At 37.8% G+C, this 26,119-nt stretch overlaps 1 protein-coding gene across 1 annotated transcript in view; it reads left to right on the top strand.

Moving 5' to 3' along the window:
- Positions 1 to 11,269, top strand: part of LOC131035136 (pectinesterase 31) — a 41,306-nt gene extending 30,037 nt beyond the window's left edge. Inside the window, exons 4-6 of the mRNA XM_057966781.2 lie at positions 10,312 to 10,499; positions 10,628 to 10,801; positions 10,889 to 11,269. Coding sequence (XP_057822764.2) covers positions 10,312 to 10,499; positions 10,628 to 10,801; positions 10,889 to 11,051 — 525 coding nt within the window. The 3' untranslated portion in view covers positions 11,052 to 11,269. The remainder of the gene's footprint in view (positions 1 to 10,311; positions 10,500 to 10,627; positions 10,802 to 10,888) is intronic.
- Positions 11,270 to 26,119: the final 14,850 nt, after the last annotated feature.

Below are 26,119 nucleotides of genomic sequence, written 5' to 3'. Positions count from 1 at the left end.
ATGAGACCCTTGGGTTAACCATTAATGGTTATGAAGACTTTGGGGATAAATTTGTAAGAGTCCTTCCAAATTTGGGGGTATTCAACAAATTAGCTTGTTGAATGGATAAAGGCTTTAATGCTTTTAGAAGACTTTACTCCAAATTTGACAAGTGACCTTCTCAAATTTAGGGAAAAGGGATAATGGATGGGTTTAGGTTAATTAATTAGGATTAGATGGATTCTAGAAGAAATTAGGAAGAGGGTTAGGATGCAAGTGGGAGGTGTAGGATTTTGCAAGTAGATGGAGAGATAATAGGATTTAATTGAAATAAAGTTAATTTTATGCAACTTGGTTGTAATTTGGGGAAATCAAATAAATTATATTTATTCAATTTAGGGTAAACTATTTAATTAAATTTGAATTTAATTAAAAATGGATAGAAGGGATTTAATTGAATAAAATGATTTATTCATTAAATGGGTATAGTGAATTTAATTGAGTAATTTACTTAACTAAATAGAGGAATACAGGTAATTTAATTAAATTGGATTTAATTAAATAGAGAAATGAACATAAAATATTCATTTAGGAATATGGTCATTTTTATACGTCTACACTTATAAAGGCAAGGTTAAGAGACAAGAGAGCACACAAAGATGACATGTGGCTCAATGAGATGCAAGGGTAGGTAGGGGTAGGTAGGAGAAATAATAAAATATTCCACATAAGGTGGATCACCCACCGAAGGTGGAATCATCTCACAATAAGTGGATATGATAAAGTAACAACAATATCACACCATAAAAGGTGGAATTTCTCTTACATACACACTCCTAATGTATGCACATCCCTAAGTGTCTCATATGCAAACTATGATGTTATGTATTTACCTAAGTCAACTTAAGTAAGGTGTAATTATATCCTATATGAATAAATAATTACACCACCACCCCCCCTTAAGTGCAACTTAGGGGAATGCACTTAAGCTAACAATGCAAGATGCATCCCGACTATGAGGCCATGTACAAATGAAATGCACACAAACCAATGCAAAGAAATCTCTCACAAACAGAGAAAGGGAGAAAAGCAAGTGGGAAAAAACTCCCCCCCCAAAAAGAGAGATGAATATATACAAGAGAACTCACAAAGAAGAATGTGAAGGACAAAATCCCATGTGAGGAAAAAGTCCCTACTATAGAGAGAAGAGAGACCAAGTAGCCCCCCCTCAATGTAAAATCTTTACCAATGGTAGACACTCGAAGTTGAATGAAGAAAATGCTCCATGAACATCGAACAACATTCCTCCCCTTGGGAAGAAACAAAACCAAAGGTGTATTTATGAAGTCTCCCCCTCATGAAGGGGAGATGTAGGAAAAAAACTCAAGATGTGTGGAGTCTTTGAAAACTGCTTGTGTGCCCATGTCGATGTTGAAAGTTTCCCTCTCCAAATCAAGTGTGTTGGTCCACACTACTGAAAAAGGTAATCCAAGATCTAGTGGAGAGGAATGTAGAACAAGATCCAAAGACTCACATGTCTCCTCTAAGGATAATAGACCTCCTCCAGGTGTTGTACATAAGAATCCACAATCATATCAACTTCAGAAGAATGGTCATGTAGAGAATGAACAAGAGGGTCAGATTGTTCCCTCGCAACAAGTGAAGAAGGATCATCTTCATCAAAGAGAAGATGAATATCATCAATGATGTCTCTCAAATCTACAATGTAGCACTCCACAAACAAGCCTGCAATGTCTGTCAAGTAGGCATCCCAGTGAACTGAAGCTAGAAGACAAGATATATCCTGCTACACTGAATCACAAGAAGGTGCAATTATAGCATCATCTGTATCATCAAGTGCAATAGGTGATGTGAAATCAAGAGGAGGAGATGAAATTCTAGTCTCAAGAACGGGTTCACATGTGAGAATCCCCAAGTTCAAGTAACCAAAAATCTCTTCAATATCTGAATCAAAACAAGTGTGATCATTATGTGAAAAATCAACATTGTCAAAATGACCAAAATGTGAAAAAGAGTACAACTGATATGCATGATCCACCACCCCAGTTGCAAGGATAGCTCTACTCTCCAAGTCTTTAATGATAACTTAATCTGGTGTGAACTCCATAGTTCTCCTTGTTGCCCCATGAGTGATTTGTTAGATGGAAAGAAGATTATTTATCAAATGAGGTACACACAACACATCATTGAAGGAGTTGTCCCCAATGGCAATAGATCCTTTCCTAATCATATTCATGTAAGTATGATTGCCCATCAAAATCGGTGGCATGTGGCAAGGCTCAAATGAAGAGAACATAGACTATGACTTGATGCCATATGATGAGAAGCCCCTGAATCTAGAAGCCATCTCCCTGAATCATGACTTGTAGTAGCACACAAAGCTTGTCCTTTCTGTGTCCAAGAAGTGTGATTCTTTCCCTTATCAATTTCCTTTTCTTTGGAGGATGAAGGAGAAGCTGAAGTAGACATTCTAGAAGGTAAACTGATTTTGTTCTTCTCAAGAAGGTGCTTCAACTCATCAATATCCTTCTTGTAACAATAGTGTTCTTCATGTCCTAACTTCTTGAAATATGCACAAAAATACTTCTCCTTAGATGATTTACCCTTAGATGAGGATGACGATAGAATCACTTTGTTGTGGATTGGGTGGTTGTGTTTTCTCTTGTTGTGGCTTTAGCTTAGAGTGCTTCTGCTTCTTGTTGGAGCCCTTTCCTTGATTCCCTTGATTAGCCACCAAAGCCATGGACTTTGAAGACTTGAGAATCCCCATTTGCCTCAACTTATCCTGCTCAAGAATCAACAATTCCGTCAATGTAGCAAAAGATGGTGCTTGGTATGAACTGCTTGTCAATATTTGAGTATGGAAGCTAGAGACAAAGGCTGCATATTTTGATGGAAGCTTGTGCATCAAATTGAAAACCAATTGATCATCATCCTTGTTTATACCATAATCCATAAGTTGTGCTCTAAGCTCATTAGCTTTGGTTGCATAATCATCAATGGAACCAAAATTCTTGGGATCAAGGCTAGAGAGTTGACTATCAAGCACGTACCCCTTAACCTTATCAACTTTGCCATACAAAGAAGCAAATTTGTCCCAAGCCTCTTTGACAGTTTTATATTTTTCAATATGGAAGATAAGATCTTTTGAAACATGTTTCCTTAAAGTACCAATAGCCATAGAGTTCTTAACAAGCCAATCTACTTGAGCATTAGCATTAGATTTAGGATTTGTAGGTGTTGTTATTGTTCCATCAACATATTGTATTAAACCTTTTTCCATTAACTTGCACCAAGCATCAATTTTCCAAAAAGCATAGTTATGTGCAGTTAACAAAGGAAACTTAGGTGAACCCATGATGAAAAAAAAGAGCACAAGATCAAAAGACAAGAGTACAAGACAGACCCCCCCCCCCAAAAAAAAGAAAAAAAAGAAGATAATTTTGCACTTTATGCATAGTGCGTATACAATGGACCACTTACAATCAATGGAAAAGTGGACTTATTGTTATGTTTTACAATTGCCACAATTAGGCTCTTATAGACTCAAATAAAAAATATAAATGATCTGCAAGCAATTACAAGTACCCAATAGGACAAAAAATGACCAAATACTGAAAGTACAATATCCACTCAAAATCACTACAAACCAATGCCAGATTATGAAAGTAGATGAAAAATTATGCACTTTAAAAAAAAGGGAACCTGAAAAGGAAGTTGTATGAGCCCGAATGAAGCATTTGAAGTTGCAAAAATGAGGATTGGACAGGTATAGTCACCAAAAACTGAAAAATTGTGAAAAATATGTCCATCAAAATCAGAAAATTCTACCACCACTGTGGAGAGCACAAAACATTAGCCCAAATCAAAAAATAATTGCACCCACAAAGGAGCAAAATTGAGCAAGTTATGGCCCTCCGAAGTTTGCCTACAAAATAAAAACTACATTGGAGAGGGAGTCAAAAAATTCAAAAAAGTGATGACGCAATGCTGACGTCAACATTTCACGAGCTGAAATTTGACAGTCACATGACTGTCAAAAAACCATCACACCCCTGCATAGGCATCTCCATATAGTATGGATGTTGACGTGGCACTGATCAGGCTGACACGTGGCAAGCTGACTGACTCGTTGATTGGGCAATCTGTATGATTACGTGGCAGTATGGTAGAGTGATGTGGTGGATGACTAGTCCGTACGGTGACTATGTAGGCTAATGTGTCAAAATTTGTACATTGATGTGTCGGGTGACTGTGCAAGATGATTGGACTGTATGTATGATGTGGCAGCATGTTGGCACATTGTGTGTCACTGACTATGTCGCAACATGTGGCTGGGTTGTCGCCGCATGGACAAATGACAAGGTGCCATGTGGCGTTGTGCTAGCATGCAAGCAAAGGCTAAAGGAAATGGCGTCATCCAGGGGGGAGAAGTGGTGGAGCATGGGCGATGCTTGGAAAGAGTAAGACCGAGGAGTGGTAGCGGAGAGGAGTTTCGAGCGGAGGGGAGCGGTGGTCCGATCGATAAACAAACAACGGTCACCGGTGGGGTCAGCACAGAGATCACAGAGCCGAAGAAAAAGCAGCGAGGGCTGGGTGGTGTTAGGGAGGAGGGGTAGGCTACCGGAAAGAAGGAAGCGCCGATGAGTGGAGCAGGGTCGGTGAAGTAAGGACAGTCGGGAGAAAAAAGGGAGTCGTCAGAGAAGTGTCACCTATGGGAGTTGTCAGTACGGTGGGCGCCAACTAAAATATAGTACAAGAATCTGACACAAACCCTGCAGAGAATGAAAGCGGCAGTATGGGGGTCGGGGGTTTAAATCCCCCCCCCCAACTCCCCGAATTTTTTTTTTATTTTATTTTTTTAAATTTTAAATAAAACTTTACAACATAAAAAAACGATAATTATGAAAAATATTTTTTAAAAATGATTGCAGAAAAATTAAATTATTTTTTTATTATTTTTTTGAAGACCATACCACTCGAATTGGGTAAAAATTCCTGTAAAGGCCCAAAATTCAATTTTTACCAAATATAGGCAAATTTATACTCAAAATTTATGGAAATGGCCTCTCGAAAACAACGGTGAGGTTGAAATCGCCATAAGATGCCTCCAAAATGTGTAGCTCCCCAGATCCAAAAATTGAATGCTCAAAAATCTCTCAATGAAGACCACTCAATGAAGCCCCAATGGCTCTGATACCATGTAAGAATTTGTTGAAAATAGCCAAGATCAAGAGCACATTGAATAGAAGAAAAGAGAGGAAAAATAGAGAATAAATGGTATTCTCAATATTATCAAAATGATCATTGAAAATTACATGCAATGTAGATAAGCCTTCTTATAAAGGCAAGGCTAAGAGACAAGGGAGCACACAAAGATGGCATGTGGCTCAATGAGATGCAAGGGTAGGTAGGGGTAGGTAGGAGAAATAATAAAATATTTCACATGAGGTGGATCACCCACCGAAGGTGGAATTATCATCCCACAATAAGTCTATATGATAAAGTAACAACAATATCACACCATAAAAGGTGGAATTTATCTTACATAAACACTCCCAATGTATGCACATCCCAAAGTGTCTCATATGCAAACTACAATGTTATACATTTACCTAAGTCAACTTAAGTAAGGTGTAATTATATCATATATAAATAAATAATTACACCAACATTGTCATTAAATTGTTGACCATTTGTTCCCTATAAGTGGCACAAATTGAAAATTGCTTTAACATGTTATTTTTAACATCCCAATTAGTCTAAAGTGGGACACGCTATTGTGCAATCATCTCCTAGAACTAAGGTATTACATATCTTAGATGTTAGATTTACTATGCATGAGGATTGGAAATGGTTGTATCCATTTAATTCACATTTTAGACTAATTTATGATTACTTGCAACAACCATCATCAACTAAACACCTTTCTTAGACTACAACAATTGAGATGGTTGGTTAGATAACTTGAATTAGATGTGTGTTCCTAGTAGTTCTATAAGATCAATCCTTATTAATGACACACATCATTCTTATGGAAGACACTTTGGCATCACCAAGCATATACAACATTTACAACAATATTTCTATTAACCAAAGCAAGTGGAGAGTTTTATTTGTAGGTGATCCCTTTGTAACCAAGCAAAGCTTGCTAACAAAAATATTGGTTTATATTAGTCACTTATTTTGTGCACTCATATCATCTTTTAAATTCTCTAGAACGAATGAGAGATCTCTTGATTCCATGATGAAAAACTCATTGTTCAAATAAATGTCATCTTATAGAGACACATGATAATAGATCACATAAATGTGTATGCAAAAACTTTAGAAAAGAAAGACAAAGGGGTCAATTGACCAAAATTTGAATTAAGGTGGATCAAATTTGTGCTTGCAAGGGTCAATCTCCAACTACAAAATTGACATGGGATCAAAATGGTAGAATGTATCATGACAAATAGAGACAATTTGGGCGTCAATGTATAGATCAACATGAATAACAAACATATAAGCTAAATGTTAAGGTATTTGTGCATGCAAAAGTAAGATGTGTTAATAATTTTAGAATCTTGTGTGGGTGAGGATTAGCTAAAAACTAGATATATGGGCCCCACTTTGTACAAGATTACCATTTTTTATCAAATACAAGCATCAAGACATTACCTCAAAATAAGAACAAAACTAAATAAAAGACACATCAAAATGCACTTCTACAATTACAATTATAAACAATTATACATGAAAAAATCAATAAATAATTAATAAAAAAATATTTTATATTGATTTTTATATATTAATTAAAACTTTTATGAAAGGAAATTATTAAATATTAAATAAACAATATTTATACTTTATTCATCTATATTAATTAAAGTTTATAAGGTTAATCATTAGGAATGTAACATCATAAATTTCCATGATAATGTTCTATATAGATGCAATCTAGAATTAGATTCCTTTTTACAATCAATTGAAGTGTTCTTGACATGTTTCTTTAATAAACACCAATAGTTTCTAAATGATGTCTTGATGATCAAATAAATACAATTGAATGTTACATATTAAGGGGCCTTCTTGGGTTCATCCAATTGATAAATTGCCCAGTAAAGTTATGTGGTCTAAGACAGAAGAAGGTTGGGTAAAAATTATTTTTGATGGGACTTCTAAGGGTAATCCAAGCCGTCAAGGGTGGGATCAGTAATATTGTTGTTCTTGGAGCAAAGAAAATGGTAGACAAAACTAATAATGAGGTTGAAGCACAAACGGTCCTATTGATAGTTGACATGGCTAGAAGACTTTCAATCCCAAGGCTCCATTTAGAGGGAGACTCCTTAGTTATTATAAATGCAATAATCAAGGGTGAAGCTTTGGCTTGGAAATTAAATGAATAATTAAATTTATTAGAGATGCATTGTCATTATTTACAGAATTCAAAATCTCCCACACGAGTAGAGAGGGGACTGATGTTGCAGACACCTTGTCAAAGTGGGTGGTCACATTTAATGATGAACAAGCTGCCAAGATTTGGGATGATCTACGAAGTCTTCATTTTGAGGAGAGTTGGCATATAGATACAACCCAATGTAATATTCATAATGAGAAGTGAAGGATAGGGGAGAGGACCCAATAGGTGTGCACCCTAACTTTGCGCTTCTCAAATTCCTACATGGAAATTTCAAATCACTTCCAATTTTTTACAGCAGCTTACTTGGCAAGTCCCCTACTTATAACTAAGATTCCAAGGCCACATCATCAAATATGATGCCACATCAGCATGTTTTTTGCCAAGGTGTCCAAAACAGCCCAAAAAAAGGTGAGACCAATAGGCATGCAAAAGGGGCCCCAATACTTGTGCAGCTGATGTGGCATCACATGATTGGTTGCTTTTTACAACAAAGGGTATATTTCATTCAGTTATTGGTACTCAACATCAACAACAACAGCTTTAAAATCACAACTATCCGTGCAATGTTGTACAAAAATTAGACATTAAATCAACAAGTGTGGCGGTATTAAATCAACAACATCTATCACAACAATTAGAATGCGCTCAACTAGTGAATCCTCTCCTATATTTTCTCCTTGAAATTCGAAAATGGTGAGAAGTGCAGGACCTTTCATTTCATCCCTCATTCAAAAGTTGTTGAGCTTTGTAACCAAGCGCAGAGGTGGGTAATTCGAGAGAGTCAAACATGGAAGCCAATTTTACTCTTCTCACAAGGAAGCAACAACTTGCCTTTTTGGGCAAAATCTCGGAAGAAAGACTAAGGATTATCTTCAAGTTTGAAGATCCAATGTTTCTGTAGATGGTCGGCATGCTTTTGGAAGAAGAGCACATGAAATCTGAATATTGGTATCACATGAACATAGACATTGCTTCCTTAGGCGAGAAAGAGGAGGTGCACTGGTTGATGAAGGAGTGTGTAAAAGAATTGGTGCCTTCATCGCAATGGCTAAACCAGTTGAGGGTTTTGTCGCTCGCCATGGAGACTAGTTGCACGTTGTTGAGTACACTCCACCATTGAGGCCTTTCCTTCTTTGGAGTGCCTCAAGGGACAAAGAAGGGAGCAGAGTGGAAGCTTGGGTGGGGTGGGCCTTTCATTAAAGAATATCTTCGTGACAGGGATCGGGAGCTGAAGGAGAAGGGATCAAACGTGGAGAAGCATAAGAAGAAGTGACTAAAATTCTCAAAGGCTTGAGCTGTCAGAGACCGATCAGAAAATTAATCAGTATGCTATTTTTTGTGCAGTCATTTTTGGTTAGGATTTCGATTTTGCGGATACTGTAATTATGTAAATTTGTCAAAAAAACTTATTATCGTAGAAGTAGATGATAATGTTTCTCTGAAAGACGAGTATTATGTATACATTTGCAGTTTAATAGTTGGTTGGAGTTGTGTCTCAGACAGTTAGTTTAGTAGTTGGTTGGAGTCTGCAGTTTAGCAGGTAGTTTCAGTTAGAGGATATAAATGTTGAGTTTTATTAGTGGGCAAAGCCACAAGAACTTTTATTTTTTATTTTTAATGGGTTTCAATAATATAAATCAAAATTTCACTGATAAAAAAAAATCTGTTAGAATGTTTTAAATACGTGAATATAGTAATAAATGGTACAAAATATGTATTTTGTCAACTTTAAGTAAGAAAATAGGCAAGAATCAATAAAAACTTGAATTTTGCATATAATAGATCCAGAAAATTCTTAAGGTGGCTTAATTTAGATTTTATTATTTTACATAATATCCCTTATAATTGAGAATCCATTGATGACTTCATCCTTGAGGATATGTGTGAACCCAAAATGATAATTGATCCTATGTTAGAAGTTGTTTTAGCTGCTTAGTTTTCTGTGAAAACTAAGTGTGTTTTTATGTTCTCAAAACTAGACCCTTTTGCTAAGGCCTGTCTTTTTATCACTTTTCCCTTTTTTATGAATATTGTATTTTTTATAAATTAGTACAAAGTTTTTTTTTAACTAAAAGAGGGGTTAAAATTTATTAAAACATAAAGAAGGTACAAAGCAAGAAGGGCCAAATGCCCAGCAAGAATAGACCATTACACAACTCTATCATTATCTACTAAGGGGTCCAACAAAAGAGACAAATCCGGAGCTAATTGTCCCCTGTCCCTGTCCACAATATTCCAACCTTGCAGATGGTAAGAAGCCTATTTGGCCAAACAATCTGCAACTCCATTCCATTCTCTAAGAATGTGACAAAAAGTGACAGATTCCAAAGAACTACACAACCGAAGAATCTGTTTAATAACCAAAACTAACTGTCATCCAACATCATCAAACCTCTGGCCATTCAGCAAAGTCACCACCACCTGTGAATCCGATTTACAAATGATCCTATTCCAGTCCATAATTTATTAAAATAACACAAAACTAAATGAAAATTGATATGGGTATGCAAAATTTCCCTATTAAGAAGATTGCCAATCTGCAACAAATGTTTAATCTTTCTTGGTTATCTATGAGCCTCTCTATGGGGTTGCACAATTCATACATTCTTATTTCTGAATAGAAATTTTATTATTACTAAATTGTTGCTAGATTAGATTGTATTACAGAATTTTTGTATTAACGTGTGGGATCACACTTCTTAATAATAATAGATTCGTATTTCTATATACTTTTTATCATCTTGATAATAGAGCACAGATCACAGAATGTGATCGGAAACATTGATAAAAAAATTTATAACGCAATCTAATTCAAAAACAATTTAACAATAATCTCTATGGATTGTAGTAAGCTATATCATTATAAGTTTTGTGTTTAACCTTATTTGTTACCAATTACGATACAGGACACTGCATACCTGCATAGTGGAAAGCAATATTTCAGAGACTGCTATATTGAAGGGAGTGTTGATTTCATTTTTGGGGATGCAACGGCATTATTTGAGCACTGTCAAATTCACTGTAAGGCCAATGGATGGGTTACTGCACAGAGCAGAAGATCTGCAAAGGATTCCACAGGATATGTCTTCCTCAGGTATACTACTCTAATCAGATTTTCTGGAAACTGTTTAAGCTGCAGAAAAACTATATGAAAAACTTTTGTTTTCCAAGTTTGTTTATTTTCAAAGATCATATTAAAAAACCATTGGGTCTTCTGTGCAGATGTTGCATCACTGGTAACGGGAACAAAGCTTATGCATATCTGGGACGCCCATGGCAACCCTTTGCAAGAGTTGTATTTGCTTACACATGGATGGATGCCTGCATAATGCCTGTGGGTTGGCATAACTGGGGCTTACCAGAAAAGGAAAAAACTGCCTGCTTCTGTGAGTTCAGGTCTGTTTTCCTCTCTAGATTTACTCTTTGCAATGATTGGATTGTTTTGCTTGCTGCTTGTGTTACAAGAATTGGGATGCATGGCAGGTGTTTTGGCCCTGGCAGTGATGTTTCTGGACGAGTGAAATGGGCACGGCAATTGAACGATGGTGAAATTGAGAAATATGTGACTCGGAGTTTCATTGATCCAAACCCAGATAAAGCCTGGCTGACACATGACCTGCCCATTAAATTGCCATTATCAGCATGAGAACCTACATTACAGTCAGATCTTAACTACTTTTCTTAAATATGTAAAACAGTATGGAAACATGGATATCAGACTTGTCATAATTTGGCTGTTTCCTGTAAACTTGGTTTTCTGGGTTTTTGGAAACATGGTATTTGTGATATGACTGGTTACTAATGTGAACAATAGTTATAAATTACAAATTTCAGTGATTAATATCATTTTGAGACATTTTTTCATAGAGGATTTTAAATCATTTTGTTATCTGATAGGAAGCACAAATCTATGCTGACATTTTTTCAGTTGAGAGAAAGGACTGAGGGTTATCCACTCTGTTAAAGTTTTTAACAGCACAATCCCAACCTCATCTTATATAAATCAGATCTCAAAGGATCTGAATATGAGTAGATGGTATAATCAAAGAACAGACCATAACTCTCACCAATTGTGCTCAACCAATTGAACTGCAAATCTTTAATCACTTTATGACTTAAAACATACTCTATATCAACAATTTATCAATTAAATGCTTAAGAAGATATTCAAATTTTATTTACCAGCTTAACAATAGATGTTGTGAAAGTAGGGAGGGAAAGAATAATGGAGTAGCCCAACAAACCACTTTTGCTTTCTCAATTATAACCAGATCAGGAAGAGGTTAGTCCCTCCTATAAATATTACGATGTGTTTGTATTCAAATTTGAATTTAAAGATTTAAACATTATTAATAGAACAATTGAAGTTACAAATATCGTAAACACGAGATCAAATTTTTAGATTAATTTATATATGTTTAAATATACAAAATTTAATACACCTATTACAATTTTTTTTTACAAACAAACTTTTTTTTTTTGATCGGTAAAGGCAGAGCCAGATTTGAATTAATAAGTTTAGATACATATGTTTGAAACAAAATTCTCAGTCATTCAGAATCCCTGCTCTTTGAGAGCACAGAGAATTCACCAAAACCAGAAAGGCTTTAAACTTATGTTTTAACTATTTTTAAAACCATCAAAGGGTTTAATAGTCTAGGAAAGCAAATAGACTATAAGTGATAGAGGCAGATTTCCAACTGCCTAGAACAGAGTTTTTAAGCTTGAAATTAAACCTAAGAGAAATATACATATCTACTTAGTATCAAAAATCAAAATGAGGGAACCACAGAAATCCTAGCTTGAAGATGGAGTGTCGGGTTTATGTTGTTGCTTCCTGGGAAGACCTCGGCCTCTACCTCTGCTTGCAAATCCCTATCGAGCTTCAGCTGATTGGAGCTCCAACTTGTCTCGACCACGTCCTCTGCGCGGAGGGCGACCTCTACCACAACTAAAACCTTTCCCACAGTGACCCCTGGAACCACGACCCCTGCTAGCCTGATCCAAATGTGGGTTTTCCTGTTTTGGTTTTGGAGGTAGGATGCCATTAAGTCTTGCAAACTGGATAAGGTCCTCCTCCCTTCCAAGGTCTTTTGAATCCTCTCCCAGGAACCACCATTTGAGATAGCCAAGGCCAACACCCACAAACACTCTATGCCTATCCAGGTCCTTCCCTTTCAAATCAAGTAGGAAGGGATACTACTTGATCAATTCTCCATGAGCATTAAAAAGGATTCTATCTCCTGGATGAGGGGCCCCAGAATCATGAATTGTTTTGTTTAGAATTTCCTGGAGCTCTTGGGTCACTTCCTCCGGGAAGAGCTTTTTAGTGAGAGACCAGACTGCCTGTTTGGCGAGTTTTAGGTCAAGTAGGGAGGCAACAAACCTTGAAGAAATGTTGGTGTTATCCCAAGGATATTCATCTCTGTTGAGATGACCACTGCCCAAAATCATCTTCATGGCCAAAATGACTGGAAAATCCGAGAAGAGGAGGAGACGCTTGAGCCTTAAGTCTGTGATTTTTCTGAAGGAAACTTGTCGCGTGGACGCCGAGAGGGAGATTGGAGTGTCGGCTCCAAAACAGCATGTGGGTCTGGGATACACGCTCATGATGAAGCCAAAGGGAGGGTCGGCCGCCATGAGGGGCGAAGCAGGCTGAGCAATAGAGAAGGAAAAGGGCACCGAGAGAGAAACAAAGAGAAGGGAATGAACATGGAAAGTAGAAGGCAAATGTGAAGAGGAAAGATGGCACACTGTTTAAAGCCAAATAATGAGGATCGTGATCGCAATAAATTTAGCAATAAAGGTGGCGGAGGATGTTTGTCCTTGTCAAGCCAACTCACCCGGACGGGCCACGCAGACCTTGAATTGATTTGACAATATGTCATCGATCTCGAGAGGAGGATCGGAAAAGGCTTAGGTCATTACTACGACTGGATGACGTGCTTGACTGCGGGCCCACCCTCCCAAGGGCGATGGAAAAAATTTGAATTGATATGACCGTTAAACTTAACCGCCTTGTTTAAGTTTAAATTAACCTTATGGCAAAATGATAATGGCTACTGCAAGGTCCTGAAGGGAAACTCTCGTCTGGTAGAACCTCAGGGACCCAAGCATGTCAATTGCGTTGAGCTGAGAGAAAGCCAGAAGGCTACTCTTGACCCCAACCGTGGAGAAAAAATCCTTGGGCTGCTAATTTCGAGAGAGCATCTGCCTCTGAATTTGCTTCTCTGTATATATGCTTAACTTCATTATTGTCTATCTTATCCAGGCTTGTGACAATGCTTTCTAGAATTCCCTGCAGCCTCCAATTTGGAGTGGATTTCCTCTTGATGGCATTTATTGCAATCTCTGAGTCGCCCTCCACTGAGATGTTATTGAAACCATGGTCGATGCAATCTCTAAGTCCAAGTTGCAGAGCTTTGAACTCGACTATGTTGTTTGTATCTGGGGGGATAGGCTTTGCCATTTTCCCAAGGATTGCTCCTGTGTGATCCCTGATTACATATCCTATGCTAGAAGGGCCCGGGTTACCTCTCGAGGCACTATCAAAATTCAGTTTTATCCAACCAGGCTTTGGAGGAGTCCAGATAGCAGTCTTCCTCCCTTTGTCTTTTTGCCCAAAAGAGGGGGGAATCTTGATGCCATTCCAGTTTTTCCTAATTCTTTCATCCCAGGATGAAAAAACTTTCAGTGGGCCCAAAGAAAAGGCTAGCTTGCAGTTGATTGAATCCACAATAGATGATTCAACTAAGTTCAAGATTGAGTCAATTCTTTTGGATTTGTTGTTGAAAATTCTGCGGTTCCTTTCCTTCCATATTTCCCAAACTAGACAGGAAGGGGACAATTCCATGATTGAGCTCAGGGTGGACTCCTTGGAAGAGATAGGCCAGCTTTGAAACAGAGGTTTAATATCATTTGGAAGGGCTAAGATCAGGCCTAGTTTAGCACAGAGCCATCTCCAGCATTTGAACGCAAAGGGGCATGAGAGTAGTAGGTGGTCCACTGTCTCTGATTGAGCTTTGCACAGGATGCACCTAGAGGGTCCTTCATACCCCATTTTTGTGAGTTTTTCTGCAGTTAAATTTTTTTTTTGGTATGCTAGCCATGCAAAGATCCTTGCCTTAGGGATAACTTTAGAACTCCAGAACAACTTCTTGGGGAAATCCAGATGATCCTGTGCAGCATTATTGACCAGTACTTTGTAACCATCTCTAGGATTGTAGAGCCCTGTTTTGGAGGGAGCCCAAATTAAAGAATTGTTTCCTCTTCTTGGATTAACATTTCTGTTTTTTAATAGATCTTTGAGCTAGTCTATATCATCCCTTGTAGTAGGGACTGAATCCAATGATTTCCATCTCCAGCTTTGAGAGCCAGGTGAACCGTCAAAGGCCATGTAATCTCTTACTCTGACACCCCAGTGGTGCTTAAGCTAGTTTTCTGTTGTTGGAATGTTGAGTAGATTAGCTATGGGAGGGTAGCCACCCCAGGAATCTTCCCAAAAAAGACTTGAGGCTCCATCATGGATGTCCCATGATATTTGTTCTGATATCAAGTTTCCGCATGAGATTAAAAAATTACATGTTTTAGAGCCCTTGGGAAATGAGTTAGCTTGAAGAAAATTGGTTGGCTCTTGATCCGCTAAGTATTTAGTGGCTAGCATTCTATCCCATGTGATGGTTGGATTCCTGATGAACTTCCATACTAGTTTGGCCCCTAGAGCTTTATTTTGCAATTTGAGGTCCTTAAGGCCTAAGCCACCCAGGACTTTAGGCTTGATTATTTTTTCCCATGCAATTAGAGCTATTCTGTGTTTCTCCTCTGTGTTTTGCCAAAAGAAGTTCCTCATTTTCTTGATGAGAAAGGTATTTGCACTTGTTGTGAGAGATAGAATGGAGAGAAGGTAGATGGGCAGGGCGGATAATACTGCTTGGATCATAACAAGTCTGCCCGCCCATGACAGCCATTTCCCTTTCCAGGAGTTTGAAGATTGATCCATTTTTAGTTTGAGAGGATCCCACGACCTAGCACTCCCAGTTCCATGATCAATTGGAATTCCCAAATGGATGCAAGGGAGGGACCCTATACTACAATCTAGGATTAAGAGTATTTTAGACTGTAGTTGTCTAGAGGTAGAAAAGAAGTAAACCTTGGATTTGTCCTTGTTCCTTGTTTGGCCTGAGGCTTTCCTAAAAGTGTCCAGAATCTGTTTAAAATGGGATGCCTCTTTGATTTTTGCTGCCCCCAATAGGAGATTATCATCTGCAAACTACTGGTGAGTGACTGAAAAGTTTCTAGTTACCTTGACCCCCTCTAAAAGATTGTTCATGTGGCTTCTTTTTATTGTTCTGCCTAAAATTTCCCCCATTATAATGTAAAGAAGGGGAGAGATAGGATCTCCTTGTCTAATTCCCCTTGAGGAGGAGAAAAAACCTTCTGGTTTCCCATTTACCAAGATTGAAAATTTTGGAGTAGAAATGCATTCAAAGACCCAATCAATCCACTGCTTTGCAAAACCAAAGGCTTGCATAACCTTGCAAAGAAAGCACCAATCAACACTATCATAAGCTTTTGAGATGTCTACTTTAATCATCATACCTGGTCTTTTAGTACTTTGAAGAGTGTGGATTGCTTCTTGTGCTATTATGGCTCCTTCAAGGATTGAGCGACCTACAACAAACCTTGTTTGTTCCTCTGATATAATTGATTCCATAAGGGGCTTCATTCTGTTCATCATGACTTTAGAGAGGATTTTATAGACAGTGTTGCAGAGAGATATGGGTCTGAAATCACCCAGCTTTACTGCATTTTCTTTCTTGGGGATGAGGACAATGATTGTGTTGTTGACTTCCTTAAGAAGCCTTTCTGATCTCCTTGAGCATTCCAAGGCTGCCACAAGGTCCTGACCTAAAATATGCCAACATTTCTTATAAAAGTCCGCTGGGAAGCCATCCGGGCCAGGAGCTTTACCCGAAGGCAATTGATTGAGGGCTTGGAACACTTCCTCCATCTTAAGGCTCTCATTTAGATTTTGATTCTGCTTGTTTGTTATGATCTTGGGGATCACATCCAACATCTTATCTTGCTCTAGCAGGTGGGAGCCTTCAAGGTTATTTAAGAGATTGAAGAAGAAAGAAGTAATTTCCTCCTTGATTTCCTCAGGACCCTCTATGATCTGGTTATCTTTGGACTCTAGTTTTGATATCCAGTTCTTACTCCTTCTGATTTTTGTCACATTATGAAAAAACTTAGTGTTTTTGTCCCCATACTGAGCCAGTTCTCCCTCGATTTCTGTTTCCAAAAAATCTCTTCTTTGGACAAGATATCCTCATATTCCAATAGGAGCATCTTTTCTTATTGAAAGGAATCCAGATCCATACCTTCCAGGATGATCCTATCATTTAGGGCTGCCAATCTACCTTCTAGCAAACATTTTGTTGAAAAGATGTTTCTGAAATGTTGAGAGTTCCATTGGAGCAGTTTATGTTTGACAAATTTCAGCTTAGCATTAAAGCATAAGAGTTTAGAACCTACCACCGACGCCTCCTTCCACCAGTTTTCTATCAATGAGAGGAAGTTTTGGTCCTTCATCCACATGTTCTCGAACTTGAATGGGGCTTTGCAATGAGATCTATTATCTGTCAAGGACAAGAGAATGGGGTAATGATCCGATCCTGAACAAGGGATTACCGAGCATGAAGGGATGAATGGAAGGCTCCTTAAGTTGCCTTGCCAAAAAAATCTATCCAATTTTTCTGCAATATTGCTAAAGCCTTGCCTTCTATTTGTCCAAGTGAACAAATCTCTTGAGTCTATTTCCATCAGACCGTTCCTATCAATCCAGTCATTGAAATCCTATTGAGATCCGCCTAAGCGGATTAATCCACCCCTTTTGTCGGAGGATCTCCTAATGGCATTGAAGTCACCCCCTATAAAGAGTTGTTCCTTAGAATGAGAAGAGAGGAATGAATCTGAGGAGGACCATAAGAGGTGTTTGTTGGTGGGGGAAACTGGACCATAAGTGTTAATGACAAGGAAAGATGAATTGGATTGGAAATGAACTACTTTTGCCAGGATCTAGTTCCTGTTTGAAGCAATGCCAGTAACTTTTACTTGGGAAGGTTTCTAGATTATCATTAGGCCTCTTGAGGCCCCATCTGAATCCACTGTCAATTGAGAGGTAGACTTGAAGAGGGGGTTGATTCCATCACCGAAGGCAATTGCTTGTCTATTGTCCAGCTTCGTTTCTTGTAAAAAAATTATTTCTGCACTGACCAAAAGAATCCTCCTTTTGATCACCCTTTGTTTGTTAGGGGCATTAAGGCCCCTAACATTCCAAGATAAGATTTTCATTGTTGTTCAGGAAGGGGGTTCCCCTTCCCTACTTTCCAAAGGTCTTGAAGTTTTGATTGGTTTTCTGCAGCACCATCTAAAGACCTGGCTTCAATAAGAGATTTGCAGCCTTTCTTGAGAGGGGATAATCCAAAGTCTAGTTTTTCTAAGCCCTCTTGGGTTTGATGAAGCCCTAACTTTCTTTTTTCTTTGACCTGAGAGTACAGAACTGCTAGAGGGGTATCTAGAACTGAGTCTGGGTCCTCTTCCTGGATCATTAGATCCTACAGCAGTTTCTTAGCATTTTGATCCAAAGACAGACCCAGATCTTGGGGAGCAGAAATGGGGGAAAACATAGCTGGAGTTGGACTTCCCATTGAGAGATTAAGGATCTTCCCAGATGGGGGAAATTCTAAAGGAGAGAGGGGATCTCCATTAGGAAGAAGGGTCTCATGGTCCGCTTCTAACTTAGCCTTAAGGTCACTTTCAATGGACTCTTCTTCTTATAGGATTTTGGCAACGTGCAAAGGTTTGGGGATGGTTTTCTTAAGGTGGATATGAGATTTCTAATTGCTGGATCTGAGGCTGCATTTCTTCTTTTTATTTTTTAAAACTTTGGAGGGTTGAGAGAAGATGTTAAAGGCTCCTCTTGAGAGAGAAGGGGTCTGCTTTTGGCCAAAAAGACTTCTGACTACTTTACGAGGCGGAAGCTTGAGAATAGGGGAGAGGATAAGAGGAAAACAGTTGAGGGGGGGAAAAAGAGGGGGTGGAGAGATCATACCTATGTTGGAGGGCGGCGGCAAGCCCCGGGAATCTTTAAGCCAAGGAGAAGAACCAGGAGTCAGAAGTGGATGAGACACGGAAGGGGCAGCAGGCACAGAAGAAGCGTGATCCTTGGCATGCGATTGAGCGATGGAGCTACTGCCGGGCTGGTTTGCGTCCACTACAGATGGAACCAGAGGAATAACTAGGCCCCTATCCAACTTTGGCCCTTCCTTGATTGGGGAAGCGCAAGAATGAAACTGATGAGAAAGATGAATAGCGCCCATTGAGGCTGCAATTGAACTGTTCTTGATTAGTTGGTTTCGGAGGATACATTTGCCAGGAATATGATTGCCCAGTCTTTGCACTTTTTGCTTCCACCTTCCCATCTCTGAGATAATTTCTAAAACACTGTAAAATCCCTTATGGAGATCAATCTCCAAATATATGTTTGCTACGTCACCTTTAAGTCCTTTTAGGAAATCCTTCTCGATGCCAACTAGGGTTCCTAATGCATCCCCTATTTTTACCAAAGCCTCCGGGCACCAAAACTCCGATGGAAGGCCCACTAGAGATAACCAAACAGGGGATTTCTCAAATCTATGATTTGCCGGGTCAAATCCTGGTTTCCAGTTGATGAAGTTGAAGGAAGAGCCTTGAAAGAACAAAGGGCAACCTTCTGTGATTACCTTCTTTAGCGAGGAGTCAACACATTCTAGAAGGAAGAAATCATTCTGTAGTGGTCGGATTGTGATCAAGCCTGGAAAAGAAGATGTCCACTAGGAGGTTATTGCTTTGTTGTTCCCGCCTATTCCACACCATTGTGCAAAAAAGGCATTCTCTTGAAGTCTGGCAACCATGGGAATGATGGAATCAGAAGGAAGGACGAAAAGCTTACTACCCATGGTTTTCCGATTCCATGTCTGATCCTTAAGAGCAGAAGCTGGAGGTGGACGACAGCTAGAAGGCTTTTTGAAATCCGATTTGGGGGGAAACCTAAAAGGTTGTTTAGTTTGACGACCAGCATGGCTGCAGCCCATAGACGCATTGGAAGCAGAGCTTTTTTGAGCCCTGGCTGGGATGGGAATGTTATTAGGGCCTGTTGCCACTTTCTTGGCCCAGGAGTCCAAGCTTGAGAAGCTTCTGAAGTTTGACACATGGTCAGGAAATTGCCAGGTCTGGTTTCTCTTCCTGTGTGTGATCGAGGGTATTTGGGATGCGAACGAGGAATGGGCTTGCATTGTATTTGTGGCCACCGGTGGGCGAGCCCAGTTGTTGAGACGACCCGGAAGCCCTAATCTCCATGGTTCTCTACCAGGCCAAGAATTTCCATGGTGGTTCCTCCCCATCCTCTCAGCCTTATATTGTTATTGTCACCAGCCTTCTATTAATAAATAAATTGGTTCTTATTATCTGTGTTTTAAATATAAAATATTTTACAATAAATATATTTGTTGTATTAAAGATATTAAATTTTCATTATCTACTGTACATGTATCAAGAATTTTTAGAAAAGACTGTGTAAACTTATTGACACACCATGATCTACTAAAGAATGGGATATGATCCAAAACATTCATAAAAGAATTCTCCTCATTTTTGCCAAAAACTCTTTACATGCATTCATTTATTTGGCTTTGCCTATATTTTTCATTACATTCTGATACCTTCAAATTAAATTCATTCCAACAACCCCACAAAATTCAAATTTGTCCAATAAAATACAAGCACAACTAAAAACAAACTCGTGCTAGTAATAAACATTCAATTGATTCCTGCCAGTGATTTTATGACTCGTCTTTTAGATTTAGGGAGAAGGACCCTTGTTCTAAGATAAAGCAAAGCTCATTGAAACATTTTTTAAACCACCTTTACTTTGGGTGAGTTTCTACCCTGTCTTCTAGCAGGGCTGCTTTAATGTTTTGTTTTGTCTTTTTCTTGTTGTCATCTTGTTAATTTGTATTTGTAGTTGCTGATTAGTGTTTTGTTGAGCTTAATGCTTTATCTTAATCTTTGTACAAGAGACTGGAGTCCTTTCAAAATCCCTGCTCATCTAATAAAAAACATCCAATCAACTACGAAGTCCACATATAAAACATGACTACAAAGTCTACATATAAAACAACATAAAAAAATACTGCACATCAAACAACTTTATTAGATAGCAGGAGATTGCATCTACAAAGTCAAAACTCCTCAAATAATGTTAGCTTTTTGTCCTTCATACTGTCTTGCTGTAATGCTGCAGAACCCACTATGTGAAGATGTTTTCGCTTCCCAAAAAAAACTAAACTATGTAGATGTGTTGCTCAGTAGTCAGCAGTGCAGAGCCGTGCTATTGTACTGTGGAAAGTTTTTGCTTGCTTGAAAAGCCCTGAAGAAGTGTTGCTTAGCTCTACAAAGTGGTGCTATAGTAGCATGGAACCCTGGACTCTGGAGTAGTGTTACATAACCCCTTTACCATTGCAGAGTTGTAATGTAATACTGCAAAACCCACCTGTACTTTTGTAGTAAGCAATGAGTTCTGCAAAACTTGCATCTAGATATAAACTAAATGATAGGTGCCCTAAGTTGGGGGCAATGTCATGGTTTCAACTTTCAATTAACTTTCACAGCTCTTCGTTCTTTGTTATGCTCTGTAACACTCGTATATTCAGTGGTAGTTTTATTCTCCTCTCATCCCAAGAACAATGGAGAAGATCGGTTTAATGTTCTGTGTTGGGCTCCTTTGACCCCTTTTGAGGCTTTTACTAAAAATATAAAATATTCTAGCTTAGTAGGTATCGAATGTTTATTTTGTCCATATTTTATGGTATTTGCCTGTTCCTTTTTTCACAATGCAATGATAGTTCACTGCGATTTTGTCACTGTGGGGCATCCCTTCCCAATACTTTATTACAGATATACCCTGAGATTAATTCTTACCGAGAAGTTTAGGTTAGAACTTGATTTGGGTTTCTTTTCATCGGTGTGGATTTAAGAAGTTTTATCCAGATTCGCCAAGTTAAAAAAGTTTCGATGTCCATGCAATATGACTCATCTGAAACCGTCATCAGGTAGACCACCGTAAATATTTCCAATGAACATGTGTTCTCAAAACAATGAGAGAATCAGCGAACAAATCCAACTTTTCCTCAGAGAAAGTTTTGAGAGCATCAGTCCACTATACACATAGAATACACAGTGCCAACCCTTGAAGTAGCCAAAATCGTAATAAGTACAAGCTCTTTCCTATTGAATGGTCCCAGATTCAACGAGCAATCCCAATTGATTCTAGCTTAAAGCTTCCTCTTGCTCAAGGCACCTGACATCATCTAGCCAAGAGGAAGTACTGCAATCTAAGCGGAGATTGCAGATATAGACAGGGGCTCTGTTCTGTGCCAAAATTATTGATTCGAAATATATCACAACACATGAGAGGAGACCAAAAAACGATATGCCAAAATTAGTGATTCAGAGCAGTCTAGAGGTGAAAGAACAACTAGAGATGCAAATAATTGAAAATTTTAATTTTTTGGTATTTCTTATGTTTTAGTAATTTGTATTTTTGGAGGTCTTCAAAGATGAATTTGGGGTTGAAATTGTCACCAATCCTTTAAATTTAATAGCCAAAAGCATCTGATTTAAGGGATTGAAATTAGAGTTCTTGAAATATTTCCAACGATGCAAACGATTTCAGATTTTGAGCATCGAGTAGAAAGTTACGACCCTATCAGGTTTGGGCATCTAAATATCTAATTTTTAACAAATTTATAATTATGTTTATTTGTTTTTTATGAGATTCTAGACATTGTTGGCATTTGAGATAACTGTATAAATCTCATTTTAGATTGAATAAAGATCGACTTTTGATGCTCACAACTCTACCTACAAGTTATGCTATTGTCCATTTTTCTTAAACAATACAACAAGTTTCTACATGCTTAGTATTGTTACTTGGATTCGCCATTGAATTCAGATCACCAACACCCTTCTCCACTCCCCCTCTACCCCATAAACAATTTGGAACCTATGCTCGGAGGCCCAACATGCACGAGGGTGTGGGAAAAGAATTAATGAGGATACAAAATTGATTTTTTGTTTCGTTGGTATGGAATGGATAACATCAAGTAATGGTTTTACAAGAAGTAATGTCTATTTATATATCAAAATGTACGTTTGATTGTATTTATTAATTAAAAATTAAAATATGATATGTTTTTATTTTCAATTAATTAATAAAAATGGTCAATGTACACCTTGTTGTTTAGATAGACATCTCAAAAGCAAAATCATAATAGAAATAATTGTACCATCCTAAATTGTACTCGCTTACAATTTTGTCCTCACCTAGGTCTCACTTTGGCATTCCAACTTCCCATGCCTAATTGTAGTGTTGGTTTTGCTCACACATCATTCAAAAGCTACATTTTCATCATTTGCCAAGTTCTCCCCCATTTTAGAGTCCTGGTTGTCAGGTCCAGGATGACACATTCCCTGGTCCTCTTAACCAAGTCCTAAAATGGGGCCTCACAATGGTCATCACAAATAAGCGATAATTTGGATCCCATGTCGGCCTGTTCCAAAAATTCAATTTGATTTTCGAGCAGACAAGTATAAAAGGATTTCTACCCCTCTCATTTAAAATGGAACTAGAATCAAGATCTCAATTACACTCTAGCAAGTTTAAGTGAGCAAGCAATCAGACATTCATCAAGCGTTGGAGCAGAAGTTCAGTTCAGTTCAAGTATTGAAGATAGCATCCATGATCAATGTTTTATGAAGACATTCTACATGAAACCCTAAAACCTTTATGAAAGTCAAACAAAACTTCATTAAGGTATACATTGTTGTTACAAGCATTTTCAGCCTTTCCCTCAAAAGGAAAGTATTTCATTATATTCTTTCAATACATTTATCAATTCAATTTCATTGTTAATTTCAAAACTGGGGTTTGACCTAAGGCAAACCCCTATTCCCAACACCCTTCCCTCTCTTTTTGTGTATAGGAAATAGGTGCAGGAGCTGTAATCGGGGAATCTGATAGTGTCGACAATGACGAATAGGTTCAAATTTTGACGATGAAAAATTCAAAGGACTAGGGCAGATCTGTGCTATTTGGTCTCAAAAACTTAGGCCAAACTTCTGAGAACAGGTTCTAAACATCTCCTTTTGTCTAGATCTCAGTTGGTGGCTTCGTGGGACATATGTAGCTTACTACTTCTATCATATTACTTCAATTATTCATGGTTTTTCCCTTATTTCACAATTACATAATAAATTCAATTAAGGAAGAGGATAAACAACATTAACCAGTTGAATCCAATTAGCTTTTTTACTCTAGAAAGGAAGTTTCAAGTTATTTACACTTTTCATTTTGCTTTGTTGAATCATTTTCACCATAGTTGTCTTATTAGCTTATTTGTTCTTTTTGCTCTATTCCCTAGATATTTGGTTCTAGAGTTTAATAGAGATATCGGTGCTACTCCCTTACACCAATCTCTTAATTTGCTATCCATCAATCATGCGAGTGCTTCCAAACTTTGCATATCTTTATTGCCTAATTTGAACAAACATTTTCCTTTTGTAGAGTCCATGCTTCCCCACAAAAAAATAAAATAAATAATTACTTATGAAGGAAAAAATCTCTAGCTTGACCCATGCTAGTGAATGCCCAACTTAAGAGAATTTCATTTTGATCCTAAATAGCCTTGGAAGTGTGTAGGATGTGAAGTTAGTTAGGAGTGAGGGTGGTTAAACCTCTAGGTCTAAGGAGAAAGAGGAAGAGGTGGGAAAAGAGGTTTGAGTGTAGGTAGCATAAGCTTCAAGGTTAAAGAGAAAGGGAAAGTGGTGGTTGAGGATAATTTGGATGTGGATGGATAGGGTGTCAAAGTCAAAACTAAGAAGAAAGGGGAAAGCAGTGGCTAAGGATGAGTTTGGAATCAAACCTAAACATAAAGAGAAGGGAATATCATGAAGGAGGATGATTTTGTTATTGAGGAAAAAATTATGAAGGTGGAGAGGCTATGATTTTTAATTTATTTTTATAACATTCTCTGCCCTATTCTTCTATAAAAATAAGTGCATCCATTGTCAACATATCAATTGGCAATTAAATTTCTTGGTTGGTGCAAGGGACTTGCAATTCGCCATAAAAATTTCAAGTGGTTCTTCTTAGAAATTAATAGAAATTAATAAGTTTTCTTTCACTGCTTCCAAAAGATCAAAGCATCATTCGCACATACAGACACTCTCTCACATGAGTATTACATTTATTTATACATATCATTAACCTATATTTCAAGGTCGACTCAACACACATCACAAATTACAAAGCTATAACCATACACACTACAACATTACATGCAGACCAAAACAATGTCAGCTAAGACATAGTATGGACCTAAATCAACACCTCGAACAAGAAACACCTCCAAGAATTATGCCTCGATCATCTACAACATGCTACAATCATCATGTTGGACAAGAACATGAAGAACACCACCGGATTAAAAAAAAAATCATCCATAACATGCACAACGATCAATGCAGACCATCAACATGGATAGGAAACAATCTAGAAACATCCACAAGCATCATGAATTACCACAGAAACAACCGCACTAACACCACTTACTAGAATCTTCATCATCATTATATCGAACCTCAAGAACATTAACTGAATTGACTGTCGAATTGAAAGATTCACTTGCAGACCTCCAAATTACAAACCATTTGAATTGAGGACACACCAGAACGTCCCAAATACTCTGCCAAATCCACAAACCAAGATATTGTAATGCAGAGCAAAATCTAGAACACTGATCAACACTAAACAACTGAAAAATCAGCTGCAATACTAGATCTCATAACTAGATCAAATCTCCATGTGGACCACGAAAACTATAGCTGAATCAACTATAGATACTTATCTTAAAACCCTTTAATCTGCAACAACTCATCTGCAACACACTGGCCAAACCAATTCACTTAATCTGACTACAACACTGGAACACACAGAGGAATATGTTGACATCAATGACAACACATTATTCCAATAAACTTCTCAACAATATCCAATAGGCCCAATACACGAAGAAAAAGGGTTTGCAAGTGATATATGTGAGAGTATCATAAGGAAGAGATTTAGTACCACAATAAAAAGAAAATAATGAACATGGTGTTGAGTTGAGGGAGCTATAGTTACATTGTTTCATTATTGATGACCAAATAAACAAGGTTTGAGTTCTTCGAAGGGTTTGGATCTACACAGGCTCTTCAATCCGACTATTTTGATTTCCATATCGTTATTGACAAATAGCCAAAGAGCTTGCATTATAAACAGAAAAAACCATTTTCCATAACTGTAATGACATATTGAATAGAAGATTTAAACTTAGGCATTAGAATGTTGTGTGTTTATGAACACAAATTTTAGTGTTTATAAACACCCAATTCACAAGTGAAGTAGCCACAAAAAACAACACTAGACAAGCTCCCATAACTTTAGAGAACATCATAGTTACAAATTAAATGAAACCAACAAAAGTTTTAAAAATATAACAACAAAATCAAAAATGGAGAATGGTGTGCCTTAGTGAGGACTGAATCCTCACCCGGGTCAAAGACAAACATTCAAAA

Source organism: Cryptomeria japonica, chromosome 5, assembly GCF_030272615.1.
Source record: "Cryptomeria japonica chromosome 5, Sugi_1.0, whole genome shotgun sequence".
Lineage (NCBI taxonomy): Eukaryota > Viridiplantae > Streptophyta > Pinopsida > Cupressales > Cupressaceae > Cryptomeria > Cryptomeria japonica.
This window is presented reverse-complemented; position numbering and strand designations above follow the sequence as displayed.